General features: G+C 42.2%; 1 protein-coding gene across 1 annotated transcript; it reads right to left on the minus strand.

Moving 5' to 3' along the window:
* Positions 1–474: 474 nt before the first annotated feature.
* Positions 475–10,529, minus strand: MIS18A (MIS18 kinetochore protein A). The gene is made up of 5 exons (NM_001071811.1): positions 10,176–10,529; positions 6,355–6,421; positions 1,933–2,055; positions 1,228–1,324; positions 475–639 (listed from the first exon to the last, which is right to left on the minus strand). Exons 1-5 carry the CDS (start codon positions 10,504–10,506, stop codon positions 559–561), a joined length of 699 nt encoding a protein of 232 aa, NP_001065279.1. The 5' UTR covers positions 10,507–10,529; the 3' UTR covers positions 475–558.
* Between the last annotated feature and the right edge of the window lie 1,747 nt (positions 10,530–12,276).

Genomic DNA, 12,276 nt, shown 5'->3' on the forward strand with positions numbered 1-12,276 from the left:
CAATTTCTCCAGGGAACTTTATGGATTAGTTTTCAGAGAAGATTCCATGACACTGTGGGTAGACAAACCTCTAAGATTTTTCTTATCATTTATAATAAATGTTGTCCCAAGTATTAAATGTCAAAGTTTTTAAAAATAGTAAATAAATGTGATACAGAGGAAAAAAAGTTCAGAAAATCATCCCAGTTTCTTATCAAAATCAAAACTCCTAAGTCCCAATTCCAACAAGTACCATAAAACGGCTTTAAAATGCGATTTTGAGAAACAATGACTTCTTTATCATAAAATATAGCTATAAAAGTAATTCTACAATTTTGGGGGTTTTTTTTGAGAGAAGGTCTCACTCTGTTGCCCAGGCTAGAACGCAGTAGTGGCATGATCAAGGCTCACTGCAGCCTCAACCTCCCAAGCTCATCTGATCCTCCCACCTCAGCGTTTCGCATGCCTGGCTAATTTTTTTTTATTATTTTTTTTTAGAGACGACGTCTCACTATGTTGCTTCATTTAACAAATAAGGGGAGGAAGGACGGGGGCAGAATGGAGGACACAGACTAGAGTTCAGCTTTTACAAGTGGCAAAGGACAATTTGGATTCGGCCTCCCACAGCTTCATTTGTAATGCTTTCAAGACATCTTCCATCTATTGAATTGAAAAAATAAAAAAATAAAGAAACACACATATAATTAAAAATTATACATGGTTAAATATAATTAAGATATACACTTAATGCAATTTTGGATATGTCATACATTACAAGGTAGATATTCAGTGTTTAACAAAACTATTCAGAGGCATAAATTTTTTTAAAATAAAGCATAATTCTATCAACAGTAGTTCTCAACCTATAATCTACATCTCTTTTATACAATCATCACCATCTCACCTATCTGGCAATGAGAAAATGTTAACATCCAACAACAAGGCTATTTATACCACAAAAATTGAATCAAACAAAATACTGATTTGAATCAAAGATGTATTTCTAGCTTTGCAGTGTTTGAATATATAGTTTTGATTTTGACATGACATGTCTTCCTCATTATTTTGTTGATTAAGCTTTGGCTTTTGAGTTCCCCAAAAATCAACTTTACTAAGAACTGAAATGAAATAAGCACACTCTTCCTGCGATCAACACAGATGACGTTATGAGAATTATCGTTTGTGGGGGAGCACTTCTTCACTGACAAACTGTTCATACAAAGATATAAAATGTACGAATAAAATTACCTGTGTTAGAGACTTTTCTATTTCAACTCTGCTTTCAAGATTAAAAAGCTCTTTATCTTCTGACACAATTTGCTTTTCAGAGGACCCTAAAACATAACTGAAGTACGGTACAAGGTTAAAATACAAGCTGGGTGTGGTGGCATGCACTTGTTCCCAGCTATTCAGGAGGCTGAGACAGAAGGATCATCTGAGGCTAGGAGTTTGAAACCAGCCTGGGCAACACAAGACCCCGGGCAATATGCCTGTAGTCTTAGCTACTTGGGAGGCTGAGGCAGGAGGATCGCTGGAGCCCAGGAGTTCAAGGATGCAGAAAGCTATGACCACAGCACTGCACTCCAGCCTGGGCGACAGAGTGAGACCCCATATCTTAAAAAAATAAGCTTTAAAATAAATAAAAATAAAAAGTTGGGGGTGGGGGGCAATATCCTACTGAACTACTTTCAATTTTTAAAAACAACTGAATATACTTTTATTCCAAAAATTTTCTCACAGTGTTTTCTCCTACAATTTAGAGTGTCTGACTTTTCCAATACCAAATAAAGAAGCAGGTCAAAGCAAAAAAAAAAAAAAAAAAATTACTGGCTTGTTAGAAATCATTACTTGAAAATATATTTAACCAAACAGTATTGATTTAGTTCTGACACTTCCGTGCCTTAACTTTCTGAAACACCAGTTGTGAGGTAAACATTTATATATCAAACTTACCTTTCAATGGCTTCAACACTGAGGCAAAACAAGTCTCTCTTGTAATCAAGATTCTTGGGCGTGCATCTGTACACGTAGCCAAGATTGAGTGAGCACCCCGCGCAGCACAAAGTCTCAAGGACGCTGCAATGAAGAAATGCCTTGCTTTAGGAAATGAAGCAGCAACTCATTATAATAAAAATCTCACTGTTAAAATCCATAAACACTTCAGTTTCTGAAGTATGCTATTCTGACCACACTAGGTCATACATAAAGGATAGGAAAAAATGATAGTAAGATATTTACAATAAAAATGTAAAGACAGTCATCTCCAGGCCACGATGCCTTAAGTATCAAATGACAAGGGACATACAAAAAAGTGACAAGAGAGAATATTGAGGTGGTGTTTTCCTAGAATATAATTCCTCCATCTGGTACTAATGTAACAAAGTGGAGAATAAATATTTTAGCCTCGCCAGCCATATGGTGTCTGTAACTACTCACCTCTGCCATTGTAAAACGGAAGCACCTATAGACAATACTAACTGAATAACCTGTGTTCCAATAAACTCGTATTCACAAATGGGTGCCCGCCCCATGGGCCATAGTTTACCAAACTCTGCTCTAGTGGAAGGTAATACTGCTTGGCTTAATAAAAAAAAGTCTCTAAAGTTAGATGACAACCCATGTAATTGTTTCTTCATTCTAGTTACCTCTCAACTCAGGTTCCACACACTTGAATATACCCTCCCCCAAAGCCTATTCATGTCTCCTTAAAACCTGGCTTAGAATCCAGGGTCTCCCAAACGCCTTGTTGAACTGACCCATCCAAATTTACCATTCTATAAATATACTAAAATTACCATTCCAACACATAGCAAAATGATAACTAGAGATTTAAATCTAGTAGTGATCACAGTAGTAAAACATACACCACAAACGATTTTTATTACAAAAGTATTCTAACTCCTACTCAGTACGTGAAACACTTGTAATCACTAAATATCCATTCCTGCTATCAAGCAAAAGGGAGCTACCCAAGACTCACAGATTATAGACTACATCATTGTTTACTTACAGATACTGAAACACTGTTAATTATTACAGCAACATATGGAACAAAGAACAAAATGGATCACCATCTGATTAAGTCATGAATTCTCACTGATGATGTGATTAGCTGGATAGTATGCCACTGATTACATATGAAGTGTCTATGGGCTTTTATAAGCTTCTATACTTTTTTTAGTTTTATAGTAGAAATAGTCTCGCTATGTTGCCCAGGCTGGTCTCGAACTCCTAGCCTCAAGCAATCCTCCACCTTGGCCTCCCAAATGTGAGATTACTGGCAGGAGTCACCATACCCAGCCAGCTTGTATAAATGTTTATATGAGAAATACAAAAGCATGTCGGTAAATCCCACCTAAATTACTCACAGTGAACAGGTAAACCTCCATGCTATATATCAAACCTCATTACCATTATGAGACCGCCTCACACCATTACGAAGACTGCAAACTAATATCTAATGTCATCAGCCAAGAAAGGACACCAGAGAAACCAGAGGCTTGAACTCCCCAAATCCACTGAGCCATGAATAAGACTGTTTTATCCTGAGTTATCAAAATCAACCTAAACACCACCAAAAATAGCAACAAACCCATTCACACTTCTAGAATCATCTTGTGGAGCAATGAAGAGATGGTAGCTACTATTAAGGCAGCAACTTTCTGCTTTCACAGTTGGCAAGAATTTGGCCAGCATTCACCCCTTTCATTGAACAATAACATTGAGAAGGCAGTGCCAATAATCGTAAGGTGATGTCAGACAAGGAATAATCCGATTGTTAAGATCCTCAACAAAGGACAAAGTCAGACTTAACAGAGAAAACAGCACTGGCACCTTCACAACATATTTCTAAAGCCCACAGTGCTCTTGCTGACCATCAGCAGAATGGCTCAGGCAGGTATCAAAAAATTCACAAGCATCCCAAAGCAACATGGGAGTGTGGAGCACACAACCCTAGTGAAGTCCAAGACAAGTGAAGGCAGTCTAATCGATGGGTTTAGGTGATACAAACAGTATTAATAACTCTGGATCAGAGAGTGAATTCTCTATCAATCCTGATTAGAAAAAAGAAGAAAGTCTCGGTTTGGTGCTAGACTGTCTTTGACACTTGTCTCATAGTCGCAAATCTTTTAATAGCAACAGAATAGACCTCAGGCAGAGAACCAGCCAGGTAACAACATCTCAGCTAGAACTAATAACATGTGTTTTCACTGTAATTATCTTCAGAGTTACTTTCTAGTTATGGCAAGTATATATTTATGATAGTAAAAACAATCCTTTTAAGACAAATTTAAATAAAAATTTTGAGTTGATTTAAATTTAAAAATTTAGTATATAATAGCACAGTTGGTAGCTGGTACACAAATATGACAAAAATGATGGTGATATCAAAATGGCTAGAGCTAGAAAGTGGAGAAGAAAGAGCACTTCGAAGGCAGTAAGGAAGGATAACAAGCATCATCCTAGCTCTTACTGCTAATTAGTCCTGTGACCTTAGCAAAGTTCTAGCCTCCCTGGGCCTAACTTTCTTCAACTACAAAATGAGAAATGATCTGAGGTGGGTTTTCCAAATTTTTATGGCCTGCATGCCGGCACCACAATTTCTGTCACATCCACAAACCATCTGTACTATTACTAATTTATCTTAAATGGAGAAACTTTTTTTTTCTTTTTTTTTTACTTTTATGGAAGAGATACATAGCACAAAGGTTACAGAAGGGGGACACAGAGCTTCCAAGACCTTTCTAGGTACACCACCCTCCTGGCATCTCATATTCACCAATCTGGAAGTTCTCTAAAACCCATGGGTTTTTTGGAGGTTTTATAACACAGGCATGATTAATTACATCATTGCTGATAATCTCTAGCCCCTCTGCCCTCGATGGAGGTGGGAGAAGAGGTTGGGGTAGGGCCGAAACTTCCAACCCTCTAATCATGCCTTGGTCCTTCTGGCTCCCAATCCTGAAGCTACATAGAAGCCCCCCAGCCACAGTCACCTCATTAGGATTCAAAACGACATTATTATCACTCCAGAGATTCCAAGCATCTTAGAAGCTCTTCTGTCAGAACTGGGGACTAAGACCAAACATGGTAACAAAAGATACCCTTATCACCCCATCACTCAAGAAATAGAAAGGGTTTTAGGAGCGACTAAGTATTGAATGTTTCTGTCCCCTACCACATGTATAAGTTGAAATGGTAGCTCCTAATGTGATGGTATTAGGAGGAGGGGTCATCAGGAGGTATTTGGTCATAAGTGCACAGAGTAAATTTTTTTTAATTGAAATATACTTTATTTGATAGGATACTCTAGCATCACTAAAAATGAAAAGCCAGTATTTTTAATACACATTAAAATATACACATAATTAATTTTTGTTTAACTGTGTACCACCTAAAGTTATTTCATATGCAAGTGTAAGAAACTGCATACGCAGTTTACATTTGCGGCAACAATTATATAGGGCAGCGCTTCCCACTCAGTTTGCTCAGGCGTCACTATGGCACATGGGTGGCAGGTATGGCAAGATATTTGTCCCCTCTACCCTTAAAGTGGCCACACAGGGCCTCAGATTGCTGGAGCTCCTGTGTTGTTTGCTTTTGCCACAAACAGCCTTGTCTGTTTACCCCAATAGGCCGTGTGTGTGACAGCAGCATTTTATGTGTATGCCATAACATGAGAAAGGTGGGCAGCATTAGCCTAAGGCACCCTTTAACATTGAGATTTTATAATATAGGTATTTCCTTTTCTTTTTCTTTTTTTTTTTTTTTTTTGAGACAGAGTCTTTCTCTGTAGCCCAGGCTGGAGTGCAGTGGCAATCTTGGCTCACTGCAACCTCCACCTCCCTAGTTCAAGTGATTCTCCTGTCTCAGCCTCCTGAGTAGCTGGGATTACAGGCCCGCACCACCATGCCCGGCTAATTTTTGTATTTTTAGTGGAGACGGGGTTTTGCCATGTTGGCCAGGCTGGTCTTGAATTCCTGACCCCCCGGTGATCTGCCCACCTTGGCCTCCGAAAGTGCTCGGATTACAGGCGTGAGCCACCGCGCCCGACCTTCTTTTTCTATTTTTATTTTTGATTTTCTTCAGCACCAAGCCCAAAGATCCAAAAAGGGAATGTCAGAATATGCTTTCAGAAATCTAGAAACTCTAACTTTTCAATATCTAAAGGTGACCACAACCACTCAAGAACATATTCCTTTCTAAAACAGGATATAGAAAAAGCAAAAAAAGAACTGATATATGCAAATGACTGATTTTTTTACTATCATGAAAAGTTTTATCCCAAGTAATCTTACTACTAGTAATGACCTTTTAAAGATTTTTATTAAAAAAAATTCTCTAACATATTCATATAAATACAGTTTTACTCACCAACCATTTTCCTTTTCACGTTTGGATAGCTTCTGTTCCTTATCCACAGAAACATTACAGGAAACACCTAGAAACAGAGAAAGTAACAATAATTTATTAATGTAGTTCGTTATAACATACATGCAGACAGAGAATTTCTAATCCAACTTTTTAGAACTCGGAGGACAAAAAATAAGCCCAAAGTCAAACACACAAAAGAGCGGTTTAAAACTAAAGGTACTGGGGTCTTCTGGGAAAAGATAGCAGAATAAGAGTTATTTCCAACCAGGCGCAGGGACTCACACCTGTCATCCCAACCCTTTGGGAGGCCAAGGTGAGAGAACGGCTTGGGGCCAGGAGTTCGAGGTCAGCCTGGACAACATAACGAGACTCCATCTCTAAAAAAAAAATTTTTAATAAAAATTTAAGAAAAATTTTAAAAGGTTATTTCCTCCCTTTCCCTGAAAACCACTAACATTAATAGAATGGCTAAAATTAGAGGGAAAAATTCATTCCACAGTAAACTTGGAACCATTAGAACCTCAAATCACACACTGCAAAGAATTATCTGCCAGATAGTGAAATTGGGTTCCAAACCTAGGAAGACGCAAAAAGCCAACACATATATCTCCAGATTTCAAACACAGGGCCCATTTCTCTAAAAGTAACTGAGAGGGTCCTCAGGATCCCAGCCACATATCTTTTACTTGAACAATGACTTGGACAGAGGTCACTGCTGGACTTCAGAGGCAGCAGCAAACATTCCCAAAGAATCCAGCTCTAGGAAACACTAAAGGACAGGGTAGAGGGTGAAGAGAAATGAAGAAGGGACATCTGACCTAAAATGGCCAAAACAGACTCTTGATTTCACGGCCTCCTACAGTCTACCTTAACTCGGTAAACTCCAACTCCATCTACCTGCTTGCTGAAATCAGAAACCAGGGTGTCATCCTTGATTCTTCGTCTCCTCATCCTGCTCCCCCGTATCTACTCCACTCATCCATCCCATCAATTCTACCTCACAAACTTCACTCCAGCCCCCAAACCACCAGCACCACCTCTTGCCTGGACTACTGCCCTGGCTCTTCACTGACCTCCCCACTTCCATACTTGTTCCTCCTTCAATGCTTTCTCCAAAGAAAATGCGGGGTCACATTACTCCCCTGCCTAAGCTAGCATAATAACGTACTCACTAGAACAGATTACTACTCTTTAGAACAGACTACAACGCCTTGCAGTTTCTGGTCTCTTCCTTCCTCCCTAAATCTTATCTTTATTCTCTTTAACCACAGTCTCCAGGCTTTTGCACCAGCTGCTCAGCACCTGTCAAAAGCAAAGAGCATGACCAAGAACTGTACCTGCAGCCAAGCTAGCATTCACTTATAAATACAGGAAAATAATCCCAGCACTTTGGGAGGCCGAGGCAGGCGGATCATGAGGTCGGGAGAGCGAGACCATCCTGGCTAACATGGTGAAACCCCGTCTCTACTAAAGATACAAAAAAATTAGCGGGGTGTGGTGGCGGGAGCCTGCAGTCCCAGCTACTCAGGAGGCTGAGGCAGGAGAATAGCGTGAACCCGGGAGGCGGAGCTTGCAGTGAGCTGAGGCTGCACCACTGCACTCCAGCCTGGGCAACACAGTGAGACTCCGTCTCAAAAAAAAAAAAAAAAAAAAAAAAGGAAAATATTTTCTAGCACATAAACTTGAAATTTTCTTGGAGATGTGGACGTGGGGAGCACTAATGATTAATCAAACAATTCAGGAATGAAAAAGCTATTAAGCTTTTTTATGTTAATGAGTACTGGAGTTGGGAAAAAAATTTATATAAACTTTATAGGATTGGGTGCTGTAACTCACATCTGTACTCCCAGCACTTTAGGAGGCCGCAGCAGGGGACTGCTTGGGGCCAGGAGTTTGAGATCAGCCTGAGCAACATAGCAAGACTCTATCTCTACAAAAAATTTAAAAATTAGCCAGGTGTTAGTGTGTATCTGTAGTCCCAAGCTACTTGGGAAGCTGAGCCGGGAGGATAGTTTGAGCAGGCGTTCAAGGTTACATACAGTGAGCTATGATTGCGCCACTGTACTCCAACCTGGGCAACAGAGGGCTGTTAACCCACTATAACCCTATTAAAAAAAAACCCTATTAAATAAATAATCCTATTTTTAAAAATCATAGTAAGGCTGTTATAGCTACAGAACAGAATGTAAATGTACAGAATGTAAATGTATAAACCTTGACAAAATGAAAATAATTAAACTAATTCAAATTGGGTAAGGAAGGAATGGAAATGAATCCGAGTTCATTTATTTATCTTTACTGGGGGGGCGGGGAGGTGTTAAATCCTATTATCTAAATCTGATAAATCAAAAAATGTATAGTTCTTTAAATTTTAAACTATTTACTATTTTAGAACTATGTTTTAAATTTAAAAGCTATTAATATAAAAATTAAACAAAAACAGCCTTTCTATAAGTAAAGCAAAACAACGAAAAGAGCCCACATGGCAAAAAATACACTCTATCGAAACAAACAAATAAAATGAAAGATGTAACACCAAACACGTTATTCCTTAAAAACATGTAAACAAGGTAATCTCATTCAAACAAAGAGCTTTTCCTACCGAACCAAAAATCTGCTTTTTGAGACGTTGTCTCGCTCTGTCGCCAGGCTGGAGTGCAGTGGCGCAATCTCGGCCCACTGCAACCTCCGCCTCCCGGGTTCAAGTGATTCTCCTGCCTCAGCCTCCGGAGTAGCTGGGATTACAGGCGCACACCACCATGCCCGGCTAATTTTTTATTTTGGTGAGGCTGATCTGGAATTTTTGTATTTTTAGTAGAGATGGGGTTTCACCATGTTGGCAAGGATGGTCTCAATCTCCGGATCTCGTGATCCAACCACTTCGGCCTCCCAAAGTGCTGGGATTACAGGCCTGAGGCACCGCGCTCGGCCTGGTTTGATTTTAATAGGTGCAAAGAGTTAATCTCAACTTTCAGTTAACTACTGGACACTGGTGTGCTCCTTTATTCCCAGTATTACACCAAGGAAAACGTTCCAGAAACGTCGATAAGCCGGTGGTGAATTACTGCCGTCGGAACATTTACGGCATTCAAAGACAGAAAAAAATTCATCTTGAAAAATCACAATCCAAAAACAACAGCCATTCTTACACCAATTCATAAAAAATATGTGCACCACTTTATCCCTAAATACTGCAAAAACATCAAAATGAGGGAACAGTGGAACAACAGAGGTAACTACTAGAACCAGGATTAGAAACTAATTCCTGCCTTCTTCTGAACTCTTTTGCTACATCCTCCTTCCTCGCCAATTTTCATGAGGTTGTTGGTGCTTTTATTGCAAGTTTCCTTCCCTTTCTTCCCCATAGCACTGTGTTCCGTCAACTCTGCGGCTCTATCACTGGAGGCTGTAGAGGCATCCGCTGATACACCAACAGCCTGCTGATCTCTATGGGGAGTAATAGTACTGGCTGCACCTCAAGTGCTTACAGTCTAGTTGACCATTTGTTTCTCTTTTTTTTAGGGTCTTTAAAAGTGTTATTCTTTGTCGCCCTTTGTTTCTGAGTAATGCTCACGATGATGCTGATTCAACCGCTGCTCTTCTGGGATCGCGGACCCCAGAAAAGAACCCACCGCCCGAGAGAAAAGTGGAGGGGTGACCCTCCTCCCCTTTTCCTGCCACAGCTCACACTGTCAGACTTTTTGGTCTTAAAGTCCCTGGGCAGCCCCAAGGAGCCCCCGCCTCCTCCCGGGCCGCCCACGCGCGGCACCCCTGGAAGAAGGCGACCCCACGCCCCCCCTGCCCGGCTCGACCCAACTGACAGCGAAGCAGGATGCAGTTGGTGTCCTCCTGGCTGGCCACCCAGCTCAGCGAGTCGCCCAGCGGCCGCCGGCAGCCGGAGCACAGGAACACCAGCGGCCTCTCCTCCGCAGCCGCCGCCTCCTCCAGCCGCGCCCTCTCCATGTCGGCCACCGACGCGTCTTCGCTCATGGAGCTCCACATGCTCGCCCACTTCTGCAGCAGCTGGTGGCGGCTCGAGTCTTCGGAGAGTCTCTTGCCCAACAGCGAGGAGTCGCGGCATTTGCCCTTGTCGCCGCACTCACAGCCGCCAGCACAGCCTCTACTACACCTCAGTGACCGAACGCCTGCCATTAACTACAAATCGCCCGCGCCCCAGAGCGCCATGGGAAAAAAAACCGCCGCTGCTCATGCGCGGGGCGGGGCGCGGTGGCGGAGGCCGAGAAGGGGCAAAAGCCTGAAGGGGGCGGGACGGCGGGCGGCCTCTAGTGCGCATGCGCGCCGTGCGGCCTTGGCCGGGCGTGATAGTCACTGCGCCTGCGTCAGGTTTTCCAGCCTGAAGAAATTGATGATGCAGACCTGTTGCTTGTCTTCCTAAGGATTATTCACCCCTTTCCGTGGGAGGGGCAGCGTCACTGAGAAAGTTACGGGCTGCAGGCTTGAGTGTCTAAGAACCACCTGGCGAGCTTCTTAAGCAGATCGCCAGGTTCCATCTTCGCAGACTCTGGTTCAGCAGGTAGCAGGTTAGCCCGAGAATCTGCATTTCTAACAAGCTCCTAGGCGTGCCCACGCTGTCAGTATTGGCAGCCCAACCTTTTTTTTGGGGGGGGGGGGGGAGTCTTTCTATGCTGCCGGTCTCGAACTCCTAGCCTTAAGCGATCTTCCCTCCTCGGCCTCCCAAAATGCCAGGATCGCAAGCGTAAGCCACTGTGCCAGACCACCACCCTTTTTCTTCTTTTTTGTAAGTGGACTAATTATAGTTGTATATAAGCAGCTCCACTTTTGATGACCACTGCTCTATTTTGTCGGCTCCTGGGGACCTCTTTTCCATGAAGTGGAGAAGAAAGGGGATAGAGGAGTCCCTCATCACAGGGTCCTTTTGCGCATTGCTATCCCTGGAATGAGACCCTGGGAAGGGCCCCGGATCACTCAGGCTGTCACTGCAAGGAAAAAGTTGAGGAAGCAGCAGTGCCCCTGGAAAGCCTGGAAGTGTCCCTGCTGCTTGGATCAAGGAACAATTCATCCTTGCAAGGAAGAAGCATCCTTTGTTGATGATAAGGACAGATTTCCTCAGCTGCCCCAGAAAGCCAGCCTCTGCCTAAAACACCGTAGGTCAGGAGGGAAAGCTGGCGGGGAACCAGCCAGCTGCACCACAGACAGTCTGGTGGTATACCTGGGAAGAAAGCTACCTGCAAGGACCTACTCTGTTCCTACTACGCTCTGGGTGTCCCCCAAGTTACTGCCTATTTTGCTTGGTTGCATAAACTATTTATGTAAATGTACTTCCAATTTTAGTGCTTACAGCCACTAGCAAAAAGCAAAAGCTTTGGAGTCAGTGGTCCTGGTTAACTTACCCCTCCCTCCACAAGGTAGTAACAGTGTAGGTAACTGTGGAAAAGGCTGTTTGCCTTCCCTGAGTCTAATTCTTCATGGAGTAAATGGAGTCTGTTTCTTCAGTACTACACCAAGTTGTTCATGAGGATCAAGTTTTCTAATATTCATGAAAATACTTTGTAAACCCTGGCACACCATGCTCATGTTAATCAGCTTCTTACTGGAAGAAAATGCTTTAGATAATTTAGGCTTTTTTTTTTACCCATAGAATTCCCTTCCTTCCTTCTGCTTTTTTTTTCTTTTCTTTATTTTTTCAGAGATGATGTTTCAATATGTTGCCCAGGCTGGTCTCGAACTCCTGGCCTCAAGCGATCCTCCTGCCTCAGCCTCCCAAGTAGCTGGAACTACAGGCATGCCTCACCATACTTTGCCCCTTCTGCTTTTGTGGAGCCAAGCCTGACCTTCCTGGACTGTTGTTTTCAAGCATAATATCTGTGGTACAACATTGATACAATCCACATGAGTTCTTTAAGTAAGTGGCTAGTTACTTGGGGATTCAAAGGATCATCT

The sequence above is a fragment of the Pan troglodytes genome, chromosome 22, assembly GCF_028858775.2.
Source record: "Pan troglodytes isolate AG18354 chromosome 22, NHGRI_mPanTro3-v2.0_pri, whole genome shotgun sequence".
Classification (NCBI taxonomy): Eukaryota; Metazoa; Chordata; class Mammalia; order Primates; family Hominidae; genus Pan; species Pan troglodytes.